We start from the raw sequence: 27,568 nt of genomic DNA on the forward strand, positions 1-27,568 counted from the left end.
CAAACATTAACTCTGGCAGGAGAGAAGAGAGTTCGAGATGCTACAGAAATACAGCAAGAGAAGTTCACCAAAGATTTAAACTGATGGGTGAAGAGGATCAAATATTTTATCCTTGTAACAACTAGTGCCTCAAATTGTATACAGTGGAAAAAAGCCTGGACAAAATTGTGTACAAAATAGCAGAAAACATTGATTCACAAGAGTAGAGTCTTTTGGGAAAGCAGCAACAACCAAACCCAATGCCGATCTACTTAAAAGATCGATGGCTACCCCTTATCTACCTCCAACAACTGATCAGAAAGCAGAGGCTCTTCAATGTGCTATCTGTGGTTTAGCCAGAACAAAGGCCAAAGGGATTGATGAAAGAACAAAGTACAGAGTATGTGAGTCTCAGAGGGCCAGCATGTTTTTATCTGCAGCTAGTTTCTTCCAAGGCAAAGTTTCCAGCCAAGTAGCTGATCTAAACAGCGAGGTGAATGTATTTGCAGTGGATTTGTATGTCCATTCGAACTGCATGTGTGCATACACTTGAAAACATGAATGTACAATGGGCTCCTAGGAGCAACATAACTGCCAGCCTTCAGTTAAGTTTGCACTCTTTGAATAAGCAAATTAAGTTTTAAAGCCACTCTTGAGTGCTGGCTACGGGTTCACACTCAGTGAGATCAGAGAAATAATGGTCAACATTGATGAAATTGTATTGATCCATAATAATAAAATTAAGATTTTTCTGATTAGAATGTACATTGACAGAATTCATTTTCCTCAGACTAAGAAAAAGAATGAGCCACGTATGGTGTTCTGAGCTGATTTGACTCCTGATGTTCTTGCTGGCAAAATAAGATCACAGGATGCAGTGAAATCAGTAGGAACCATTTTAAGAAATGTCCCGAAATATTTAGATTTTGGACTTAATGAGAAATGATGTCCCAGAGCTCTGAAAATCATGGATATCAACAAAAATGCCTGATGTTGTCATTGTTTATCCTCAGCAAAGCTAAACTGTTCCAAACTAAAGTTCTTGAGTTCGGAACAGAAACCGACAGCATTAATGATGATGGCTTTGAAGTTGTAAGCGAAGAAGTGGAAGATAATCCCTTGAACCTACAGGCTTATGCTGTGCAAATGTACTGTCTTTTCCAAATCGTGTTTCATGAATTACATCACGGCAAAAAGAAAACTCCGCTACACATGGTGACTTGCCCATTCTATCTACGACATGTGCAAAAGTAGAGAATTAATCACTTCAATGAATAGGATTGGTGTATCAAAAAGTTATAATAACGTTGTACGGAGCAGGAACTTGTTAGCAGCTCATGCTGTAAAATCTTATGAATCTGACAGCACACCACTTCCAAGTTACTTTACCACGAAAGGATTTATAATTGCTGCTCTTGATAATTTTGATTTTGAAGCCCCCTCCTCTTTGTCTGGAACATCCAGCACACATGATACTGCTGTGGTCCTTTTTCAGGACTGTACCAATGAAGTAGCTGGCATAAACAAACAAAGCTGCAAACTCATAATCCAGCTGCCTTGCCAACATGTACAAAATCACTCAAGCCATCCACACGTCCCAGCCTATCAGAAAGTTTCTAAGTGGCTGAGGACATGGCTCTTCTTCTACCCAATGCTGCGGTCCACAAAGCTGATTTAACTGAATTTATCATATTGCTTATTTGGTGTGGACTGAAAGATGAACAAAAGCCAGTTCGTTTGTGGGCTGGAATTCATTCTCTGTTCTCCCAGAATACCTTCCCAATGAAGAAGGTTGGGTTTTTACCCATCTCCAGTCACAAATAACTCAACCGTATACACAGCTCTAAAAAAATAAAACTTACCAAATATGCTTGCTCAATTTGAAGACCAGCTAATCCTGCCAATTTTCAAAGCCTGGCAATGTTCAGATCACTTAGTTCAAAATCAGATAACCTGAAAACCAAGTTCATAGAGTATGCCAAAGAAAGTGAAGAAAAATATGAATTTTGCAAGTACTGGGGAAATGTTTTACACATGATGGCTCTAGTGAAACACTTGGTACATGATTGTGAAGGTGATTGGGAGTTGCACGTGAAGACTGTGGAGTCACTGATTACTGTGTTTCCCAAATTCAGTTGTATTAGCTACCTGAAATATGGGTCCTGGTATTTGAAAAGAGTGAAGAAGCTTGAGGTGGAAAAAACATACATCTACAGAAAATTAATCCAAAGACATTTTGTGGTGAGAGACAGAGAGGGAAGGTTTAATCCTGTGGCTCCAGATATGAAACTGTAACAGACGATCCAACGATCACAGAAAAGCTCCATGGGAATTGTTGGTCAGACACATAAGAGTGAAAATGTTGCTCAATAGCAGCTAGTTTACCATGAAGTCCTTTCTATTTGTAATGTTTTCAGAGAGATGACAAATTCTAAATTAATGGACCACCATGAAACTATCTCACCACAAACTTGTGGGAAAGAGAGGGGAACGTTTTAATAAACATGTTGACAGCCTTCTTCATTTCATGCAGCAGCAAGGAAACCCCTTTGAAATGACTGAGTCTGTGCGACTAAACAACTTTGTGACCAAACAATATGTGGATAACAATTTAAAGACACGTCTACAAGGTGTTCTGGAACATGGATCGAAACTATACGCAGAACTGAAGCAAGAGAGTTTTGTATTGACAGGAAAAAAGCTGTTTGACTTAATCACTGAAGCTAAACTTTCATGCTTTAATTGCCATAAGAGTTTCGTCCAACCAGACACAACTAAACATGTTACAAAAAAAAATATTTTGCAAGTACATAAAGAGATGGATGTAGAAAAAGAAAGGGGTGAATTTATCAAGAACATTCTGTCTCATGATCTTCTTCCAACAAACGCATGATTTGACGGAGATGCTGCAACAAAACCAGTGAAGCACAAACTCCTACAAGAGCTCGGGAAAAAACTTTCACCTGAAGACTTTCAATTTGAAAATGTGGCCTCATTGAAAACTGTTGTTGTGGACTATGTCACAATTTCGAATGGTGAAGATTTTACCTATTCAAACTTCGGAGAGGCCGTTCATAGTGGTCTACAGATATCAAAGTCAGTGTGCACCTTGCTAGAGCTGCACATTGTCTTTGACATTTATCTTGAGCTATCTGTCAGAGAATATGAGAGAAACAGACGGATGTCTACAATTGGAACAATTGACCTTGCCTGCATCAAAAATTCAACAACTATACATGTGCAAATTGATAAATTCTGGTCATCGAACAAGATGAACTTGGAGATGTTGACTTGCAAAAACACTGCTGATGCTTCTGTGAACATTGAATTTCCAATTATTGCTAGTGGGATGATTGTCAATGAGGAGTTGGTGCCTGTAGAGAGATATTCAAAAGGTACAGGCCATATTGTTCAAGAACTTAACAGCAAATTGGAGGAAGCTGACCATCGTGTTGTGCCACATGTTGAGTTGGCTGTTCGAAATGGTTCCAGTCGAGTCATTGTACTGTCAAATGACACAAATGTTATTATTGTGCTAGTTAGATTTGTTACAATGTTCATACATCAAGGATTACAGTAAAGGACATTTAAACAGGGGTCCCTAATCTAATATGGAGAGTGATCAAGGGCACTACAAGGCACTACAATCGGAGCATCACATCCGATACTCACATATGAATTAATCCAATATCAATATATATTCTAAACAGAAAAATAATTTTATTAATATACACTAAGAAATCTGGAAAAAAATAACTACACATTTATAAAGAAACAATTTTCCCCCACATACCAAAACCTGAAACTCAATCATCTGAATTACAATAGAGAACAATAACAAATTCAACTGCAACACAGAGAGACAGACATATAAGACAGAGACAAAAAAGGAAATAAAAATTAGAAACACCGGACAAACAAATTAATGATAGCAATATAAGCAAACAACTACTGACAATAATCTTTATATGCCATGCTCATAATAATAAATATAATATGGCTCCTAATCTGAATACAATCCAATCTAAATAAACAACAGTTTTTCATATAATTAGTTTCCAATACATAGAAAAGCTAATGGTCAAAAAATATATTTACACAGAATGAGTAATCAGAAAGAATATACAAAAATAACGAAAAATAAATATTGTCCAGTATCAATTTTGTAAATTTGTCATAATCTCAAAATTCATGAACATAATCCTCAATTTTCATCCAAGCCACACGTTCAAAATTCATCAAGATAATCCTTAATATCAAGGCCTAAAGCTCATTACGGCCAGAATCTTGGAATTCATCAAGGTCATCCTTTATTATCCTCAAAGCCACCATCAAGGATTGCCAGAGTTATGGATCCGATATGGAACAGGCTAGAAAAGACACAATCCCACTTCCTATTCTGTACAAGAAACTTGACCTAGAGATCTCCAGTGTTCTTAGCAAGGCACATATTTCTACAGATGACAGTATGAGCAAAATTGGAACAAAGCTTGGAACTTTAACTGCTGAACCTGTGAAGTTTCTAAAAGGATTTGCTGAGACAGAAGAAAAATACCTAGACGTAGAAAAATACCTTGTGCGTGTGTGGAAAACCAGTTCTGACTGTCACACGTTTGACCATCTTCGTTACAGTGAGTTCAAGAGATCAGTTCTGCTAAGTGACCTTCCACCGACGTCATATTCTGTGCGCGAACACATTAAGAGAGTGTACTACTTGATCAGGAGAGGTGTAAATGTTTTGGATCATGCATTTGTAGAGAAAGATCCATATGATTTGGTTGTGAAGATATCGATGGGGTGCTAAAACCTTTGGAATTTCCAACGCCTCTACCCACAGAGCTTACATATACATGTACTTACAAAACCTATGATACATAAAGATGTCCCTGTCAATATGCTCTTCTCAAATGTTCAACATTGTGCAAATGTACCACCAGCGATTGCCGAAAACAAATAAAGTGAACTGTGAAAATGTGTATAAAACAGAAGTGATACACATTTTTTAATTTTCAGATCATAAACCTTGTTTTGGTTTATACATAAAAGGATTTCAAATTATTATAGTTTCATTTCTATGTATGTCTCTTCTTCCGCTATTGTAGCCGCCAATTTGGAAAATGGCGGAAGGGTTGATCTGAGAAATTATTTTCTGTCTCTATAAGATAACTTGACCCCCAAACCTATTTTGACACCAAAATGAAGTATATAGGTCTCATGGTTCCTGAAATATTACATCATCACTGCAATGCATCTGCCGTTTTTAAAAATGTCATCCAGAAAAATTTGGCCCGGATCAGCATTGTCTACTCAAGCTACATTACTACTCTAATGATCCAAAAACGCAAACAAAAATGAAAATCTCTGGACAACATTTTTTTTTACGGCGGTATATCAAAGGCCCAGGCTTATTTTTGAATATATGGACAATAATAGAATCGGTCCAAGTATGAGGTTTGATCCCTTGAACCACAGCATTGAAAACCTGTGTCAGGATTGGTGTCCACGATTCTGTGGAAGACTTAAATGCATCCACTGGCACCCCATCAGGACCGGGAGCTTTCATGGCATTAGATTTTCCAATAGCGGTTACTACCTCCTCTAGGCTAGTTGCTTGTAGAGGCATTGTCATCATATTATTATTACTCCCAATAGTAACCAGTTGTTCAGTCTCTTGGCTAAAAATGCTTTTCAGGGGTGTGAAATTTAATAAAATATCTACTTGTCCATGGGACAGGTTGCTTCTTACATCTACTTGTCCTGTAAAAAAAAAATCTTCTTGTCCCTTTTGTGCCTTATAGTGCCGTGACACATTATGGCAACAATCTCATTATGCAAGAGCTCTGAGAATAGCCTCTCTTATTATGTCAGGGCTACTACTATAGTAGATCTTGAGTACGTGCAATTTCAATCCCTACTATAGCAATTTCCTTATTTTGTCACGTTTCCGCATATCTACATACTGGTACTGGAGGAAGGAGTAAACAGTAGTTCCAGGGCTGGAATGCCTTTGAGTCTGCAAACTTACTAACTTCTATATTTTAATGATTTTCACTAGCTCTTCTCTACACTTTTCCCATATGAGAAAGATTGAAAATGTACTCCTGACAATGGCAGAAGTAGAAGTTATTCCAGGGTTAGGAAAAAAGTAGTTGGAGGGAAAGTGAACTTATAAATGCTCTATAGATTTTCAAATGAGCAATTCTACACATGCCTATTTGCTCGTGCTATAATAAAGTTCACAAATATTTTCTAGGAGTACGATTTCCTGGTCTACTTCTGTAAGTTCTTGTGAATTCATGAAAGCCACTAATTCAAAGACATAAACCATGGATGCACTTTTGTGACTTTCTTTAAGAATTGGGTCTCTAATTAGGTCTGACTTTAACAAAGACATTTTGTTTTTATTAAACTTCTATTTCTCTCTCTATCTATTGGCTGGCTTTACTGTGAGTGATCACGTTCTAAGCTTCCACAGGGAGCATATAGGCACACAAAGTAGTTTTGTTCAGTGGTGTAACAAAACTGGAGCCCCTCCCCCCGCAAAGAACATTGAGCCCCCACCTCCAGACTCAGTAAGGGCAGGTGCTTTGCTGAGCCGGACCCCTGGAGGGGGGCTGCTGGGCCTTTGTTACACCATTGGTGGCAATTGGTGCTTTTTGAGACCAAAATCTTTTTTTTTTTCCTTTTTGCCATTATTTGTTACAATGGTGACAGCTTGGCAGCTCCCACAACAATAAGGTGTTACAAAAGCCATGTCAAAACAAGACATGCGTTGACATAACCAAAAGACTCACAAACATTTTTGTATCCGTTGGCTTTGCCAGTGCTTGTTTATTTTTATGCTTTCCATAATATTGTTGAATGTGGGTACACTGATTTTCCATTAGGAATATTTTTTGGAAATACTAGCATGCATCAACACATTTTACTAAATGATGCTTCAAGGAATTAGCACCTAAAATGTCCTAGTAGCGAAACATTTTTTTACTACTTGCATTTTTTTCTGAACATGTTATTTTGAAAGCAAATAATCATTGTTGCTTACAAGCTTCTGTAAACATTTGCATCTAATCAGAGAGCATTCTGGGAGCATTTTACTTAGCCTCATATTGTTAAACTTTTCAAACATGTGTACACTTTTTTTATTTTTTATTTTTTTACTGGAACCACTATCAGTAGTGCAGTTTGTGACCTTAAAACGTTTATTTACAGACCTCACCCTAATAATGAAGACTTTTCATTAATGAACTATAAATAAAAGTTCTAACAGCATTAACATATGGACACACATTACCACAACTGCCGATGTTCCCTTCTCTGTAAACTGTCAGCCACAGGGTTTGTGCTGCAGGGGGGTGGGCCTACTTGTCCCAAGGACTAACTAAAAAAGCTAACTTGTTGCCCTTGACCTCAAACATGGAAACTTGTTGCCCTTGACCTGGGCGATAGGAATTCCACATCCCTGGCTTTTAAAGCGATCTATCCAATCTGTTGTGGAAACTAACACCTGAACTCTTGGGTCCGCATTGTCTTTCAGACATGGGGAGTTAATTATGTTCCAGAATACCATTCTGTCTTTTGTTTGTACTGCCTGTTCCAGGCTGACCCATGGCTGCTCTCTCAATTAATTCTTGCATTGATATAAGGCCTGTTTATAGTTTAGCATGAGCAGTTTAATTTCCTCTCTGTCCCTGGGCGATCGTTTAAGGACCTTTTTAATTCACAGTTTGCTTGTGTACAGTGACGTCCAAACCAGCCCTTACTCACTTTCTTTGTTCTTAGATTAGAATTTTTGTAAACTGTCTGAAGTAGTGGAGGTAATCCTACAGAAGCCTGACATGACTTTATCTGGAGGGGCCTCCAATTCCATGCACACTATAACACTTCCCCAGTAATACCTTTCATAAATATCCTCGTTTTTTGTTGAGCTCCCCCATAGTCTCATATTGTTTACCATTAAATATATTATTATAAAAAATTATCAGCAGGATAAATATTTTCATGTCAGGCTGAAGGAGCACCAATTGGAAAATGGAGAGTTCGTAAAAGTCTTTCTTATGGTCACAGGTGCCGCAGTTGCCGTTTTTTGCTCGCCCATGGGCCAAGGGAATAGCAGAAGTAATAATTGCAACATAGTCATTCATTTTTAAACATTTTGGTGTGCCGCGTTTATTGAAAGCACAACAGTTCTGTGGTGCGGATGTAATTTAGCCAATCTTTCTCCAATTTGGTTTTCACTCCTGCAGTGTTCAAGGATCTGAGGGTTAACGTTTGTATTGCCACAAGGTCCTTGCTATAGGCTTATGTGGCACCTTTCCATTTCTTGCACCAGCCCCCGACTAACCGCAGCTAAAGGCACCAATTGATCAAGAATAATCGGCTTGCGAACCACAGCAGTTTCTAATATGCTTGGAGCAGCATTACAGGTTCTCTCTACTGCAATAACCCTCTTTGATTTCATTGAGTTCCTGCAAAGCCTTCAATTCAATAGATTCCAGCTTTGAATGTAGATTTTTTTAAAGTGTTCGATATTTTCTAGCTATATGAATCTATTTTTCCTTTTTAAAGGCCTTGGGCCAGATGTATGAAAGCATTTTGCATTCACAAACGGTGCAAATGCCCGTTTGCGAATGCAAAATGCCATTTCAGAATGTATGAAAGACATTCTGAACGCAATTTTAAGGAATCGCTAGAATAGCGATTCCTTAAAATTGCGACCCTGTTTAGAGAGTCACAAATTGCGACTCTCTAAATAAGAAATCGCAAATAACGAATCCTTATTTACGATACCTTAGCACATGTCTGAAGCAATTCCTAAATGCGATTTGGGCATTTAGGAATCGCTATTTACCACCAAGTTGAACTTGGTGGTAACCATGTGCAAATTTTAAAAATGTATTTAAAATGCATTTTAAAAATTTACATGTAAAGCACACATGCCCTTTTGGCATGTGTGCACCTTACATGGTGACAAAAATAATTTTGGGGTGCAGCAGAGGGGGCCTTAGGCCCCCAGCACCCTGGGGTTTTGCATTTCCAAAATTGCGATTTCTAGTTAAGAAATTGCAATTTTGGAAATGCAAACAATTCGCAGGTATCCGAATCGCAAAAGCACTTCATGATACATCTGGCCCCTTGTTCCCACTTTTTTAGGGTACTTTTTCTAGATGCTCTGTTTTTTTAGCGGGGAATAGCATCAGGGCTAGATACCTTCTCGGGTTGCTTGCTTTTTTTAGGTGGTGGGTGACCTGTGGTGTCTGAAAGTTCTGAGATTTCAAGCAGCTGGTTCAAAACACACAGAGCATAAGTTGGCTTTCCTGGATTTACACTTTCATTAGGGGTCATAGGCCTATGAATAATTGGAGTTACACTATTCTGTGTTTCCACGGTTATACCCCAGGTACAGTGTTTGTCGCTTGCTTGGTCACGGCTAGCTTTTCTTCTACACTGGTTATTTTGTTCTAAGTCAAACCCACGACATCTATTAAATAGTTGTTGATATCGTTTACTGATTTTAGGCCCAGTATGCATTACCCACCTGGGCCTTGAGTATGTTTCCTTTTAACCATAATTATGTGGAAGGACGGGCCTTGCCCTGCTGGTTCAAACAAACAGCAAACTTCCTACCTTTGCTGAAGCAGAAGATGATAGCACCATGAGGGGTGGCCCAGTCTGGCCTCAAACGGCTGTGGATGGGCACAGATGGGCCTGCCCTTGGCCTGGGCTTTGTCTGGGCACAGAACGGGTGCGTCCCATGCCGCAGGAGGTGAAAGGGTGCTTTCAAGTACATGGTGCGAGGGAAATAGGGTCAACCCCTCCCTCTTGGCTCAGCAGGACACGGGGACACTGAGTCCCACAGAAGCAACACATTTCTCCTTTCCCTGTACATCTGCACTGTGGGCGGTGGAAGGGCGCTTTCACGCATGCAGCGCAGGTGAAACAGGGTCAGCCCCCCTCTCTTTGGCTCAGCATGATGGGACTCCGAGTCTCACTGCAGCAACAGTTCTCCTTTCCCTGTACGTCCCACAAGTCAGTCTGAAGAAACCACCTTAAAGTTTAGCCCCCAATTTAAAATCCCTTTACATTTATGAAACATTTTCAATTTTAATTTATCTTCTTTAATAAAATACCCTTTATTAATCTCTTAATATTATTTAATTTTCTAAACAAACGCGGACCCCCAGGGGTATCCAGACCACAGGTTAAGAACTACTGGTTTATGTCATGGAGATTGCTTTCCTTTATATTGATAAACTTCCACCTATACTAAAGACTTGTTACCCTGTTATGCCAGGATGACATTTAAAGTTGAAGACTGTTCGCCTTATTTCCACATCAGCAATAGGAGCTTGAAAAGAGTATTTGCAAAGGGTAGAGGATTTGAAGACAAAATTCTGTGTTCATGCCGAAATGACTGGTATTTTAACTTAAGTTTATATTTGTTGAAATATCTGTTCATTTTAATGTTGTGCTAACCTTTCGCTAGAAGCCTGCACTAGGAGTGTACAGCGTCAAGAAGTTCATAATGCAGCGCCAACTTGTGCAAAAACCAAGCAACAAACGTACTTCTATGCATGAAAAGGGCAGATCATAGAACATCAACACAACTTCCTTAAAATGGTTGCCCATGGAATAAAGTCTCTTCTTCAAGGTTCCTGGCATAGCTTTCATACTGTACTGGCTCAGGGTCTTAAAACCTGAGCAGGCTATTGCAACACATACGAGCTGGAACAGTGCCCAACTAACCATCAGTTTGAGAACTGCACCAGATAACAGGCTCCTACAACATTTTTTATAAAAAAAAGCTCTAGTACTTTGAGACCTGGAATCATGTAACACGATAAGCCCCGCTGTGGGATAAGACATCCGTTATAAGTTCAGGAGAGAATTTAAGTGGACTCTTTTCCAAAATCCTTGGAAGCTTTAGCTAACTATGGGCATGAACGCAACGATTCAATGTCACAATCCATATATATTTAAGCCTCTTTCCCGACTGTACTGCCCTGTCAAACTGTGGCTGGGAATGCAGCTACATGACGTTTTGGGAAATATCACTTTATACTACCAGAATTTCATTCATGAATTGCGAGTTCTATTTCCAGATTAGTTGATGGTGAGGTTTTTCTGTGGTTCAGCTATGAAAGTATGGGAGTTTGATACTTGGATGCTCAGCATGACCCGCCGACAGCAAGCATAGAAAAGGATTAATTGCTGAGATGAGTTGGGTTTTAAAAGGAATGATTTTGTTGTGATGAGGTAATTCGCTTTTTCTTTATCATGCAGTTTGAACAAGACAAAGGTGTTAAGATACAAGGGATGAGCTTGAGCTATTGCAGGCAAAGCAGTCTTAATACATAACAATGACATTCTGCCAAGAAAAGATAATTAACAATGTATACGGTATTAGATAAGAAGGTATACTGTCAGCCAGTTATAATGTTTTGGCGAAAACATAAACTGAAGTGATAAATGGAGAAAATCACTTTATTCCACCATGATTTTAGCCGTGTAGAGCAAGGGTGTGCAAACACGACATTGATTATTATTAAAAATAATGGATTAACTGACAGTCAGCTCTAAAGTTTTGAGAGAAAATCTATACTGACAAATGGAAAAGAGGTGTTTTCTGTCCGCAATTCCATTCCCTGAACTCTGCCTGCACCAATGTGGGGTGGGACTTCATCCCCCAGAAAGCCCTGAAGTAAGGCAGAGCCCAGGTGCAGATAAGCTGACACGCTTAAATCGCGAGTGGAGTCCTGCAGCAGGGGTGTTTTGCTGCCTATTTAAGTTTAACTGAATTTAATTGCCTTCCAGACTATCTTTGGCGTGCACGGGGCTGTTGGGTGCGTTCCCTATTTTTTTTGTTTTAGATCGGACATAATAAAATATTTGTTATTTCTCATTGGGTTTTACGAAGAACCTTGACGAGGGGTCTTGCCCTTGTAGTGAAATGTCAGGCCAATCGGTGTTGCACATCCCATTCTTCTGTAAGTTCTAAGTGTCTCATTATTAGACAATGCAGGCCAGCGTTTAGATTTTTACTTCAGTTATCTGATGATACAGCTATTTTGCACTTTGGGGATTTTTGAAAGCATGCTGTACTAGCTCGCAAAAACTTTGTTGCCTTAATTCTGCTGCTAACATTACTGTATATTATCTGCTTTATACTATTTTTATGCTATTTTTAATGGCTTACATGTTCATTCTTGTTTTATTTTTATTTTTATTGTATGATGCTTTTATGGATGTCCTGTGCATCGTAATAGTCAATTTTGAATTTAAATTTTAAATGGAAAACATCACTTTATGCCACCAGGATTTCAGCCATCTATAGCAAGGTCTCCACCCAAGGCACTGAGATCCCAGAATGGATAAATGGACAGTTCTGGTGTTTTGGGGGGAAAACATATATTGGTCTGATAAAATGGAGAAAATCCCACAAGGGTTTCAACCTTGTATAGTGATGCCTGCTACTAAAGCATTGAGATCCCAGTGAAGTAAAATGGCTGAAATGTTGTCTTGATGTATTGTGAAGGTTGAGTCATTAATGTTTCAGCAAAGTTACCATAGTTTTGACCACTAAGTATAATTTGGTAATACTTAAAAATACCCTAAGAAAAATGTCACTGCAACTGACTATGAAAAGCTGTTACTGTAAATTAAGGTCTCAGGCTGCGGCACTACGAATATTAATTCCTGATTAGAACTCCCAACTGCACAAGTGTACTGAACTAGGGTGGAGCTAAGCCAAATGCATTGTATTAAAGAAAGTGAATTACTAATTGCGTGGATAGTGGTTCACCACAAGTAATAAAATAATTAACCTGGTATGTTCAGCCAAAGGAGTTTCAATAATTTAAACCTGAGTTCAATCCCTGGTAGCCTTAGTACAGAGCACTCAGACTTAATATAAAGAAAATGTGTAAAGCATTTAGAAGTACCACACCATTTAAAATGGCAGGGACTCAACATATTACAAATCCAACTCCAATTTATAAAAATATAGAAAAATGTAATAGTAAAAATGACAGCAGAATGACAAACATTCAATAAGTGGAACTGGAGATTAAATTTTTTAAAGATTAAAGATGAAAAAGCTCCAAGAAAAATAAAGCGCCTAATGGAAGTCAATGATCACGATAAACTTAGATCAAGGTGCCATTTCAGGCTGACCGCGATGAAGCACGGGTCAAATACACCAAGTGGACTGGTTCCAGTGAAATATGGAAGTCAAAAAGTTGAAAAATGTCTACGTTCCACTGCAGAAAAGGACTTTGTCTAGTTTTGAGAAGAAAAATCCTCTCAAAGTGGGTTGCGGCTGAAAATATATCTGCTGCTGTGGAGCTGAAGCCCATATTCTTGAAGTAGGTTGGTCCCTCTGGAGCTTTGGTGATTTTTGCTGAAAAGTCCCAATGAAGAAAGGGACTTAGGGGGTCATTCTGACCCTGGCGGCCGGTGACCGCCAGGGTCACCGACCACGGGAGCACCGCCAACAGGCTGGCGGTGCTCCCGAGGGCATTCTGACGGCCAGAAAGGGTAAACCGGCGGTCTCCCGCCGGTTTACCACTGCCCTTGTGAATCCTCCATGGCTGCGGAGCGCGCTCCGCAGCCATGGGGATTCTGACACCCCCTACCGCCATCCTGTTCCTGGCGGGTCTCCCGCCAGGAACAGGATGGCGGTAGGGGGTGCCGCGGGGCCCCTGGGGGCCCCTGCAGTGCCCATGGCATGGGCACTGCAGGGGCCCCCGTAAGAGGGCCCCGCAAAGTATTTCAGTGTCTGCTAAGCAGACACTGAAATACGCGACGGGTGCAACTGCACCCGTCGCACCCCTGCAACTACACCGGCTCAATTCTGAGCCGGCGTCCTCGTTGCAGGGAAGAGCGCCCGCCGGCCCAGAGGAAATGTCTGAATGGCCGCCGCGGTCTTTTGACCGCAGTGCGGTCATTCAGCGGCGGTACCTTGGCGGACGGCCTCCGCCGTCCGCCAAGGTCAAAATGACCCCCTTAGTCACTTTTTCTGTGGTGCTGGGAGACGTGTCTAGGATGAATCTGAAATCTAAACTGACACCATGGAACTGCCAGTTGGATACTTTGTCCAGTGAATCCCGTTGAAGCTTTGGAACAAAGTTCTCAAAAGTTTCTTCTGGTGCTTAAACATCTAGAGGAATACACTTCTTAGCCCTGTGCCTCCTGGGCCTCTGGAGAGACATGTAGATACTTTCAGGGTGTCAGGCAGAGACCAGCAGCAGGGTCCATTTCATGTCCAGTTGCTACTGGTCAGCTGGGTACTTCAGGAAAAGTCCTCTTGCAGTTTATTGTGTCCCTGGAGGTCAGCCAACTGACCCTTGAAGTCTACTTCTACGTCCTGCGTATGAAATGGAGCAGGTACAGTCCTTCCTGGCTCCTCTGATGTGACAGCATGTCCAGGCCATTTATTATCTTCTGCGAGTCCAGAAAGTGTTCTGAGGATGGTTCCTTGGGGTGCCATATTTATATGTGGCTCCAGGTTACAGGTGTGGTTCACGCCTGGCTCTTCCCTAGCCAAATGGCTAAAAGGTCCCTGAGGCAGACCTACCCACTTTTGGCAGCAGTTCCTGTTTGCTGTATTGCAGACAATGCGCAGTACTCCTTATTCCCAAAATATAAGATGGGGAAACGCTTTTCCCCTTGTGCAGATCCTGTGTGCCCGCCAAGAGGTGAGGTCAGGGTAATGAGTTGTCCCCTTCTCTGTAGTCACTGAAGCCCAATTCTGGGAGTAGTTGTCCTCATACTGGGTTTGGTGTCAGCCTGACCATGGGGGAAAAGGTGGGCATTTCCAGGTATCACTTGACATTTATGTCTGAAAGGCCAGGACCCCTTGAAGCTAATTAAGTTCCTGAACTCAAAGTCAACAAAACATCTCCCCCTCCAAGGCTACTCTCCCTGTTTTCTGAGCAGCTTTCACACCTTATTAAAGTCAAGTACTTGATCGAAAGCTGCATTGGCTGTTCAGCAGATTAGTCTCTAAGAGCTTTAAGCAGGGAAAGGGTAACTTTGTAAAAGTTACATTTCCTAAATCCAGCTTCACCATTAAATTGGGCTTTTAATTAATATTAAAAATAAAGGTTGATTTAGTTTCCTAGTTGGTCTCAAACTCTAGAGGCGATTATTATCTAAATCTGTACTCTAGCTTTCTCGTAAGACAGCCATAGGGAAAGTAGATTTTGGTGGCTTATCAATAAAGGTACATACTAACATTAAATTGTGCTGTGTACATTTAAATATTATGCAGCCTATGGTGTGGACTACAAAGCCTTTATTGGGGTGACTTATTAATATTTTAAAAATATGTTTTGTCTCCTGTCAAAATGGTTATTTTGACAGGTATGACTTCAGATTTAAACTGTGACAGTCAGGCAACAACAATAGGCCTAAAGCCATGTTTTCCTTGTCACACTAGGGGGTGGCACAGTAACTGCTGCAATCACAGGCAACATTTACCTTTCTGTGTCATAGATGTATTTTCTACACCATATACTACAGCATTATTAGACTGTTAAATGGGCTAATTATGAGTTAGCTCATTTAAATAGGTTTAAATACAGGCACTGGAGCCTGAGTAGCAGAGTCCCAGCTCTCGCAGTCAAACAACCAGCAGCATCAGTCCAAAATATAATATGGGCTGACCACTCAAAACAGGCAGTGTCTCACACAATGTGGATCGCTTTGGCTCTGCATTCTAGGCTGCACCCATATGCTAATAGGGGACTAAAGATTTGCTACATCTAGACCAGTGTAAACCTAATCCATGTCACTTCCCTTTGGCACAACGTGGAAGTGTCCTATGTTTGCACAAGTTGGACACAGCAAAATCTTTAACATTATACTCCTATGTCCCTTTTAATAGCAGGAGTCATAATGACAACTATCATGCCTTGAGTTGTGTTACATTTGTAGTGGTGCAGTCACTTGCATGCATGCCCCAACTGACGATATCTACACAGTGGTAAATACATATTTTGTTTTGCACTTATCACATGTCCATTAGGCAGAATTACAAATGTAAATTATAGAGCAAATACAACACATCAACATAACTGAAATGCTCTATTCTGCAACCTCTCTTGGCAGTGTAGCTGTGCTATAAGTTACAGTGAGAGAGCAGTGGACATTCAAGCACTTCAACAGTAGCTAGCGTACGTAGGAGACCAAGAGAACACTGAAGCTGGCTGCTGCATTGGGGACCACCTTTTACTAAGTTAACAACTCGGCAACCTAAACTTAAACTGAATATCACAATTACATCAAACTAAAAAGTGACATTAAATAGACATGTCATTATTGTGTTAGTTGTGATATGTGTAGAGTCCTAATAACTTCATATTTACTATTTTATGTGTAAAATACTACAACATTATGATTACACCTCTCTTTGTTGGCATTTAAATTGGTAGCAATGCTTTTACCAACCCGTAGGTATCTGTCCTCAGCTGGTGATTATCTTTTACAGCTTTAAATCTGAGTGATCCAATGCATATCCGACTAGCTATTGGATCGCAGATTGTAGCAGAAATGAGGGCTGCGCTCTTTGACCGACTGGGTCTTACTGGCTGTGCAGGCGTGGCTTCAAACAAACTGCTCTCCAAACTGGTCGGTGGTACATTTAAACCAAACCAACAAACCATTCTTCTGCCTGAAAGCCACCAGCGTTTAATTGACAGCCTGGACCACATCAACAAAGTGCCTGGTAAGTGACCCATTCAACTTGTTGTACTCCGTTGAGGATTTCTTGTATGAAAATCATGATTGAAGCTATCAGACGCATCCATGGTACAAATCCCTGTGATAGAAAATAAAATATACCTGGATTGTCTCATAAAGTAATTTCTAATCAAATTTGTAGCATGACCTCGAAATACATTACTAGAAAGTACAAGTTATTGCTTTGACAAATGATGTTCTACGTGATGTTTTATTCTCTGAAGGGTCCCTTACGGCCATGTATTCTATGAGACATCATAGACAAACTGATTGGTTGGTAAGTCAAATTCTTCCTTTATAAGCAACCACTCCAAGCACTGGCATTTCAGAAATAATGTACTAGTCATATATGCTGTTAAATGCCTACTGTTGTTAATCCCTAAGATGTTATTTGGTGGATGCACACTTTGCTGATGCACAGTTTCTGTACATCAAGCACAAAAGGTGATAGGAGGAATGCTTTCAATAAGTCTAACCACTGGCAGTCACTTGGGGTAAGCGGTCTAACCCAGTGTTCTTTTGCCCACTAGGCTACCTCAGTTTGAGCCCAGCCAACTTGTCTTCTGTTGCTTGTGCTTGTGTTCATGGAGGACCAAGCAACGCCGTTTGGGCTAAACTGTACTTCGGAAGGGTCAAGTCAGATTTACTTATAGCTGTGTCCAAACTGGTGCATGGTTGGCCAAAGAACAATGAGTTGGAATACTACCCGACCCACCGCCACCCGACCCATTGACAGTGGTTAGTTTTATTCAGTGCTTAATTTGAAAAAAAAAAAAAAAAAGATTAAGTGGCAGAGCCCTCGTCAGGAGGTCACTGCAATTTGCACCACCCATTGCCTCTGCCAATGCTGGCAAAGACAAAACCAACCCAACTACTAACAGTCACACCTAACAAGTGTGGCAGTTCAGACTATTCTGGGCCCTCAAAGCTATAAAAATAGCTTGGAAAGCAGGTAGCAGTCATTTTTTATTCAAATTGAATTAACAAACAACTGTTGTTGTGTTCATATCCAATTTATACAAACAGCACCACCATGTGGCAGTCTGTCATAAGTGCCGGTACTGACAAATAAGTGCCAGTGCCGAGAACCAGAAACCACTGCCTCATATTAAGCACTGGTCTTATTGCAAGCATTCCTCTCATCGCCTTTTGTGTCTTCGAAGCACAGTTTCTGTTCAGAACACATGTGTTTCTCATGTTAGTCCTAGTGTGGTAGTAGGTGCCATATTACCCTATCCAATAATTTAATTCCAAGATTTTTTTAATGTTCTGAGATAAGTATTAATTAGCATGGATGGCTCAAAGTCCCTTCAGTGTGTGGGTGATCTTTGCTTGTAAACGTTTTCATGTGTCTAATTAAGATGCCACTTTGATTTATTTACTTTTTTGTATGTCAATTCTTTTCTCACTGATCGCTTGCATAGGCAATTATCCCTCACTGAACGCCGTGCATTATCTTTTTTTTTTTTTTTACACCTCATATTGATGCTGTGTTTAAATATGTCTTGTATTTCTACTCATGTTCTATTTCACTTTCTGGGTGTCATCTGGTCTTCAGATTTCTCCAGTGTCTATGATACCCTTTTATATGTATGATCTACACCCTTTTTAACATCCTTGCCACCTCCCTTGAGTAGCTTATATCCTTTTTTGAAAATGGTCTGCCACTGGCAATCTACAATCCACCATTAAATGTTATTTGTGTTATTTGTGTAAACGTGTAAATGTTATTTCTTTCACCACTTCCGCTCCCCTGGCTACTTTGCAGGGAATATTTTTTTTTTAATCTGGCTCTGACTCCATCTGAACTATATTCATAGGCTGTGATCCCTGTAGTGGAGAGTGGACGTCCTGCTTCTTGGCCAGTCATGGAGTACATCACCTCCATCACCAGACTTTTCTTAGTCAATGTTCAACTGCTGATTGTGTTCAAGGGGACATCGTTTTAGTTTGAAATCCTTTCGTGTATTTCTGCGTCCCTAAGCTCCCCTTGGCATAAAGACTCTTCAAAAATGCCTTATTGACTAGAGGCTTCATTGTCTTGGGAATCGCAAAATGTTGTAATAATGAGAAATATGTGAAGGAATAAAGTGTTAGAATAAACATTGGAAAGGTAATTAGCTTTTTTCTTACACTGTGGTTTGAACAACACTAACAAGTACAAGGCCTAGCTATAGCCAATAAAGCAGTCTCCAGTTGGGGGAATTAAATTCTGCCTGGAAAATGTTCATTTGAATGTACTAAATAGTAGTTTAAAAAGATAAACTGGCAGGTAGCTCTAATGTTTTGAGGAAACTGTCATACTGATGTGATAAAAGAAGAAATCACTTTATGCCATAAGTGTTTCAAGCAAAATCTATATCTAGACAAGTTTGTGGTCTAAAATAGTGGAGGAAGCTGTGTCCTTCCATCATTTCTAAAGTGCGAAGGATGTGCAACAGATGATCAACTTGACTAACCTAAAATAAGGATAGTGTGATAAAGGATTTCTGCCAACATGAGTTAGGCTGTTAAAGGAAGGTAGGATATGTTTTGTTAGATTTTGTTATACCGTTATGGTGTACATGATTGTAGGACTGTAACTATTTTTATCTAATGTTCACTACTTTGTAGAGGATCTTGATTTTCTGGCAGAAGATACATTATTCTTTGTATATGAAAGGCAAAATAAAACACCCTTTTGGGTCATACCAGAAAGATATCCGCTGCATACCTCCTACAGAGACTTCAGACCACACAGAACGCCGCAGCCAGACTCATCCTTGGCCTTCCCCGACGAACCCACATAACACTTCACCTCTGGCAACCCAACTGGCTCCCCCTACAGAAGAGGGGCCAGTTCAAGCTGCTGACCCACGCACACACAGCTCAACACAATCAGGATCCGCATGCATTCACCACCGCCTGAACTTCCTCCAACCGTTGAGAAGACTATGCTCTGACCCCTTTCACTTGCCCATACTTCCCGCATCTACCAAAGCAGAAGTGAAGGAAACTCCTTCCCTCACATTCTAGCAAAAACCAGATAGTCTCCCCATGCATTTCCAGACCAACACCTTACTTCCGGAATTCCAACTGGCCTTCAAGACCTGGCTGTTTGAATAATCCTCTGGGACCTGCAAGTGCCTGGATACCCTACCAGGTGATTAGCCGCGCTTTATAAATCATGATTGATTGTAGTTCTGCAGACATTAAAAAGGCTCTTTATAATTATTCTTTATCAGGCTTCCAACCAAAGATTTATTTTAATCACACCCAATGGAGTTTGCACACAAGGAAACGTACTGATGGCTAAATTATAATAGTATTTTGTATTAACTAATTACAGACCAATAATTAAACACTTTGATTCCCAATCTTCAAGCGGCCAAATTAAGGACCATCGGTTACTTTGCATAAATATAAGCAAAAAACAGTAAGGGTGTCCACTACTATTCCTCTGATTATAATGCAGCATGTTAACAAGATGTAAAATTATAGAGAGGGTGCTTTTGTGAAGACCTGTAGTTGATTTAGTGTACATAAAGTATTACTAAATACCTTGCCCTTGGTAAGCTTGCTCAGTGTAACGTGTGTAAAATGTTATGCAATATTTTAAATGTTTACATATTACCAGGTATTGGATATAAAACAAGTGAGCGTCTTGAGTTGCTGGGCATTCGTAGTCTACGTGATCTGCAAACTTTTCCACTGACAGTGCTCGAAAAGGAGTTGGGTTCTACCGTTGCTCAGAGAATCCAGATGCTCAGTTGTGGAGAGGACAATTCCCCAGTGACACCCACAGGACCACCCCAGGTAGAGACCCTTCCATTTATTGCATTAATGAAACAGAACATTTGTGATTCTTAATGGTTATGCTTATTGACTGAATGTATGCTGTACTGAATTGTAAGAGTGAAATATTACAGTGCTATTAAATTGATGGATCTAAATGAATAAAGGAAACTGTAGCTTTTTGCATAACTCTAAGAGCCAAAGAAAAATACAACCCGATTCTGCAATACTGTGTTTCTGGATAAAACAATACAGTTTTAATTGTCAGCTTCCAAAATTGGAGATGATTTCCACAGAAGTGCTAAATACCTTTCTTCATCCTGTTTCCACATCTTTCGGACTGTCTGTACCTCATCAACTTTCTACTTCCCCAGTCATCTCCTCCTCCCCCGGTCCCCTCCAAATGAAAAAGAAAAACCTGGCATCCCTCTGGAGTCTAAGTTGAAGTAGACAGTCATTTGATCAATCTACTAATTCCTTCAATCCATAGAGACATGGAGGTGACTTTAGTTCATATCAAATAGACAGAGCAAATTTCAAGTTGTCTATGTCACGTATAACCGTGCTGCCTGTAATCTTAACCCAAGAAGCAGCTCTACAGCAGGAGAGAAAATCTGGAATCACATACTAAATGTGTTTCTTCATCCTGTTTCCACCTCTTTCAGACTGTCTGTGCCTCAGCAACTTTCTACTACCCCAGTCACCGCCTCGTCTCTCCTTGTGCCGGGTCCAAATGAAAAAGAAAAACCTGGCATCCTTCTGGAGCGAGAAAGGTGGCCTAAGCTGAAGTAGACAGTCATTAGATCAATATACTAATTCCTTCAATCCAGTGTGACATGGAGGTGATGATGGTTCACCCTGGTTTGACATAAGTGAAGAACTGGGTTTCAAATCTGACATAGTTTGGAGTAGTTTCCAATGGAAACAAAATTTAAGAAGCTGGTTGGTTACAAGGCTAAACAAAATTACCACAGCCAGAAGAATTACATTTAGAAAATTTGAACAGTACAGAAGAACAAGTTACTTACCTTCGGTAACGCTTTTTCTGGTGGATACAATAGCTACCTGTGGATTCCTCACCTTATGAATTCACCCATGCGCCAGCATCCGACGGAAAATCTTCTTCCCAGCTCTCCACGTCGATGAGGATGTCACAATTGCACGGCTCCACGCGATTCCGTCTGACGTCACCGTGCCAATAAGAGGTACTCGCCAGCGTGCTGACGTCAGTTTCACCCATTTTTTACGTGCCTTTGAGGCGAACAGGTGAGAATCGACCCCACAATAACTCCAATAAGTACATATATACATAAAACTACCATGATGCAATATAATCAAAACCATCATTTATATATACAGGAAAATACATAAATATATACATACACCTATACAACCATCTATTTGTGGGACTGTGAGGAATCCACAGGTAGCTATTGTATCCCCCAGAAAAAGCGTGCCCGAAGGTAAGTAACTTGTTCTTCTGATGGATACAACTACCTGTGGATTCCTCACCTTATGAATAGAGTCCCAAAGCAGTACCGCACTCGGAGGTGGGAGCCTACCTGGTTACACCAAGAAGTCCCGCAATACAGATCACACAAAATGGCCGTCCCTCCTAACCTCCGAGTCCTAGCAGTAATGCTTTGCGAAGGTGTGGAGGGATGCCCAAGTTGCTGCCTTGCAAATGTCCACCACTGGAACCCCTCTTGCCAGGGCCGAAGTAGCAGACTTAGCCCTGGTGGAATGGGCTGTGATACCCTCAGGGGGAACTTTCTTTGCCAACGAGTAGCAAATCTTGATATAAAGAATGTCCCACCTGGAGATTGTTCTTTTATGGACTGCTCTGCCCTTCCTCTGTCCAATATACCCCACGAACAGCTGGTCCTCCAGGCGAAAGTCTTTCGTCCTTTCAATATAAAAAATAAGCACCCTTTTAGGGTCCAAACGGTGGAGCCTCTCTTCTCCTTCGAGGGGTGAGGAGGAGGGTAGAAAGATGGAACGGTAATGGTCTGCCCTATATGAAAAGGAGTTACAACTTTTGGCAGGAAAGCCGCCCTGGTTTTTAACACCACTTTATCCGGGAAAATCAAGGTAAAGGGGGGTTTAACAGAAACAGCTTGCTGAGGTTATAGCAACGAGAAAAACTGTTTTAAGCACCAGAAACCTTAACGGGCAAGAGAGCATGGGCTCGAAAGGTGACCCCATTAAAAAGGTTAAAACAAGTTTTAGGTCCCACTGAGGTACATGAAAAGGAGTGGGAGCAAACCTATTAACTAAACCCTTCAAAAACCCAATCACAATAGGCGATTTAAACAATGAGGGCTGATCGGGAGGCAAAGAAAGGCTGACAGAGCAGCCAAATAACCCTTAACTGTAGCCACTGCACAACCCTTCTTTGCTAAATCCAAAGCAAATAATAAAATATCCGAATGGTGGGCCTTCAAAGGATCAATTTGCTTTCCTCCACACCAAGCCACGAATTTTGCCCACCTGCCGGCATAAACGGTCTTAGTGGAGTGTCGCCTGGCTGATAAAATAACATCCACTACATCTGGTGGGAGAGAAAACGAACTCAGGTTGCCCCATTCAATCTCCAGGCATGAAGGTGCAGGCTCTGGAGGTGGGGGTGTAGACCTGCCCCTGCGACTGCGAGAGGAGGTCTGCCCTGAGAGGGAGACGGAGCGGAGGGCACAGCGAGAGTTAAAGAAGGTCCCTTGTACACACCCTTCTTGGCCAATCCGGGGCTATTAAAATGACCTGAGCCCGATCTTGGCGAATCTTCCTCAGAACCCGAGGAATCAAGGATATGGGGGGAAATGCGTAAAGCAACTGGTTGCACCAAGAGATCTGAAACGCATCCCCCAAAGCTCCTTGCGCCGGATACTGGAGGCTGCAGAATGACAAGCAGTGCGTGTTCTCCCGAGTGACAAACAGATCTATCATTGGAGAACCCCACATCTGAAAGATGTGCAGGACCAGATCCGGATGGAGATGCCACTCTTGATCGGTCGAAAAATGTCGACTGAGAGTGTCCGCACAACCAGATGATTCGCTATCAAGCAAATCCGATGGTCCTGAAGCCAGGACTAGAGACGCAGAGCTTCTCTGCACAAAAGATAGGACCCTACTCCTCCCTGCTTGTTTATATACCACATCGCAGTAGGGTTGGCCGTCAGGGCCAGAACTGACTGACCGCGAAGGGACGGGAGGAAGTCCTTGAAAGCCAAACGTATCACCCGCAATTCTAACAGATTTATATGAAAAGTCTGTTCCACTGGAGACCAACAACCCTTGATCTCCAGGTCCCCCAGATGAGCTCCCCACCCTAGAGTGGAAGCATCCATCATGACGGTGGCCACCGGAGGCGGTGGTGAAAAAGGCCTTCCTTGAGAAAGGTTGCCGTCCACAGCCCACCATCGTAACTCTGCTGCTGCGTCTCTGGAGTTTGTTATCGACTCCTCGAGATCTCCTTTGTGTTGAAACCACTGCCTGCGGAGGCACCATTGGAGAGCCCTCATGTGCCAACGTGCATGAGTGACCAACAGAATGCAAGAAGCAAATAGACCGAGCAGGCATAAGACCTTGAGGGCTGGACCAACCGCTCCAGTTTGAAACATTGGAATCAATGCCTGAATGTCCTGAATCCGCTGAGGCGGAGGATAGGCACGATTCAGTGTTGTATCCAGTACTGCCCCTATGAACAGGAGGCGTTGAGAGGGCTCCAGGTGAGACTTGGGTACATTTATCGTAAAACCCAGACTGAACAACAACTGAGTTGTCATCTGCAAGTGACGCAACACAAGCTCTGGAGACTTGGCTTTGATCAACCAATCGTCCAGGTAAGGGAATACTGATACCCCCTGCCTTCTGGACTTGCTGCTACCACTGCCATCACCTTCGTGAAGACTTGAGGTGCTGAAGTAAGACCAAACGGAAGGACCGCAAACTGGTAGTGTTGCTACCCCACCACAAACCAGAGATACTTCCTGTGTGACTTGAGTATAGGGATATGAAAGTAAGCATCCTGCAAGTCGACAGACACCATCTAATCCTCTCTGTTCAACGCCAGAAGTACCTGTGGCAGAGTCAGCATCTTGAATTTTTCCTGTTGAGGAACAAATTCAGAATCTTTAGGTCTAGAATTGGTCTCAAATGAGCGTCCTTCTTGGGGATCAGGAAGTATCTTGAATAACAACCCTGACCCCTTTCCTGCTCTGGAAGCAACTCCACCGCACCTTTCGACAATAGGATCTGAACCTCCTGCTGCAACAACAGGAGATGGTCTTCTGAGCAAAACGAGGGACGGGGAGGGATGGGAGTGGGAAACTCCTGAAAACAGAGAGCATATCCTTTTCTCACAGTGTTTAGAACCCATGAGTCTGATGTAATTAACTCCCACTCGTGGAGAAAAAGACGTAATCTTTCCCCTACAGGAGAGGTGTGGTCAAAAATAGGGAGAAAACTAGGGCTGCTCCTCTTGTTGTTGTCCTCTAGAGGAAGAGGATGATGCAGGGTGCTGCTGGATGGCCCCTCTTGTCCCAACCCTCCCCCACCCTCCAAAGGATCGATATGGGAGGCTGGTAGGCTGCTGGACCGTGGACTGGGGTCTCCCACGGTAAGCGGCTCCACGCCCAAACCCCCTGAACCTCCGAAAGGACCTGAAAGGGGTAGCAGAAGAGGCTTGCAGACCCAAAGACTTTGCCGTGGCCCGACTATCTTTAAAGCGCTCTAGGGCAGAGTCCACTTTATCACCAAACAGTTTCTCTCCATTAAAGGGTAAATCCAATAAAGTAGTCTGTTCAGAAGAAACCCCAGAGGACCTCAACCAAGCCTGCCTCCTGGTAGCAATAATGTACCCATTGCCCTGGTCACCGAGTCCTTAGAATCCAGACCAGACTGGATTATTTGTTTTGCCGCAGCCTGAGCATCAGATAGAAGTTCACTGAATGGTCTCTGTACATCCTGTGGCAGGTCAGGAACCATGGCCCTAGCGGAGTCCATCAGGGCATGGACGTACCTACTGAGAACACAGGTAGCATTTGCAGCCTTGAGAGCCATTCTGCAAAAAGAGAGTGTTTTCTTTGCAGATTACTCCATCCTTTTGGATTCCCTGTCCGATGGAATCACAGGGAAGGACCCTGGAGCAGACCGTGTAGAGCAAGAGGCCTGAACAACCAGACTCTCCGGGGTAGGATGTTTCGATAAAAACCCCGGATCTCCAGGCGCCACTCTGTACCTTCGTGCTACCGATCTATTAACAGCAGGTGATGACACAGGCTTCCTCCAAAGCTCTAATATGGGCTCCATAAGAGCATCGTTGAACGGAAGCAAAGAATCCGCAGAAGTTGAAGAAGGGTGCAGGACCTCTGTCAAAATGTTTGTCTTAACCTCTGCAGCAGGCAATGGAAGATCTAAAAAGTTCGCCGCCTTTCTAATCACTGTGTGAAAAGAGACTGCCTCCTCCGTGAACTCCCCCGGTGAAGACAGGTCCCATTCTGGGGAAGTGTCAAGCCCACTGGCCGAATCCAGCCCTTGATATTCTCCCAAGGGCTCCACAATCCCCCCTCTCCTCCAACAACTGCCTTTATTAATCTTCTTCAAGTCTCAAGGCCTTTCAGACTGGCCTCTAACCTTGGCGTCGACATAGAATTGGCCGACGTCGATGACACTGGCTTCAACACTTGAAGACACAGAACAAGAGAGGAAGGTAGGCTTCGGTCGAATCCATCACTCGGATCCGGCGCTGGAGCGGATCCCAACGGTGCTGAGGGCACTTGCGGCTCCACCTTCGGCGTCTACTGACAGGGCGATGAAATCGGCGCCATAGGTCTGGAAGGCGACGTCATGGGACCCACAGGGCCTCGAGGCGATGTCATTGGCGCCGGTCTGGCACCCTCAGCCGGATAGAATGGCATAAACCGCACCGCCTTGAATGGAGCAGGGGAGCCCAACGAAAACGCCAGCGGACCCGTGGAACCAGCCGGTGCACCAGCAGGGGCCATAGCATTGAACATCGAGAACATGGCATTTAAAAAGGCCGCCGGATACGCTCCCGGAGCCGGGAAGGCAGGATAACGCTGATCTCCATGTGCTTGCTGAACATCGGAATCATGAGCAGCAGGTGAAAATCGAAGACTGTCCGGAGGTGCCACTACCTCGGAGACTGACGGCGCTGGAGAAGCCTCAGAGCTCTGAGGTTGTGGAGTCACCGTTGGACTCACCTCGCACGGCGCAGTCGAGATGGAGACCTTGATCTTGACCGGCTCCTAGCCGAACGGTGCCGAGAGCCGTGACAACGCCGTTTCTTATGTCTCTTCGAAGAAGTATTGGAAGAGGATCTTCGATGACTCTTATGCCCCTTCTTCGCCTTGGCCAAAAAGAGTTTGACCTCTCTCTCCTTCAGAGCCTTAGGATTCATGCTCTGGCAGGAAACACATTCCTCAACGTCATGCTCAGAGCTCAGACACCAAAGGTAATCGTCAAGAGGGTCAGTAACCGACATGCGACCCCCGCACTCTCGACATGGCTTGAATCCCGACTTCCTAGGAGGAGACATTGTAACTAGAAACTGGATAAAAACTAGCAACAAGATGGAACACCTCTAACAGTAGCGAGAGCTAGGAGAAAACCGTTATCATCGAAGGCACGGAAAAAAGGGAACTGACGTCAGCACTCCGGCAAGGAACTCTTATTGGCACAGTGACGCCAGACGGAGTTGCGTTAAGCCGTGCAATTATGACGTCCTCGTCGACGTGGAGAGCTGGGAAGAAGATTTTCCGTCATATTCTGGGGCATGGGTGAATTCATAAGGTGAGGAATCCACAGGTAGTTGTATCCATCAGAAAGGGGTATTTTATGGTATTAACTTTGATTTTGTAATGCTTAAATATAATATTAAATAGATTTTAATTGATGGTGAGTGTTGAGTTCAAGTTTACTAAAATTATTACCACGAACATGTCATTAAACAGATATCCAATAATGAATACAGATTATAAAGTAATAAAAGATTATATAGATGATCAGAGCTTAAGGAAAGGTTTGAAAATTATATCTTGTAAGGAAATAATTTAGA

The 27,568-nt window shown here is 42.2% G+C and overlaps 1 protein-coding gene across 2 annotated transcripts in view; it reads left to right on the top strand.

Moving 5' to 3' along the window:
* The window catches only part of POLI (DNA polymerase iota), a 208,294-nt gene that overhangs the window by 94,974 nt on the left and 85,752 nt on the right, over positions 1-27,568 (top strand). For both annotated transcript variants that reach the window (XM_069219507.1, XM_069219498.1), the window contains 2 exons: positions 16,469-16,705; positions 20,336-20,514. In XM_069219507.1, coding sequence (XP_069075608.1) covers positions 16,469-16,705; positions 20,336-20,514 — 416 coding nt within the window. The remainder of the gene's footprint in view (positions 1-16,468; positions 16,706-20,335; positions 20,515-27,568) is intronic.

Source organism: Pleurodeles waltl, chromosome 1_1 (genome assembly GCF_031143425.1).
Source record: "Pleurodeles waltl isolate 20211129_DDA chromosome 1_1, aPleWal1.hap1.20221129, whole genome shotgun sequence".
Classification (NCBI taxonomy): Eukaryota; Metazoa; Chordata; class Amphibia; order Caudata; family Salamandridae; genus Pleurodeles; species Pleurodeles waltl.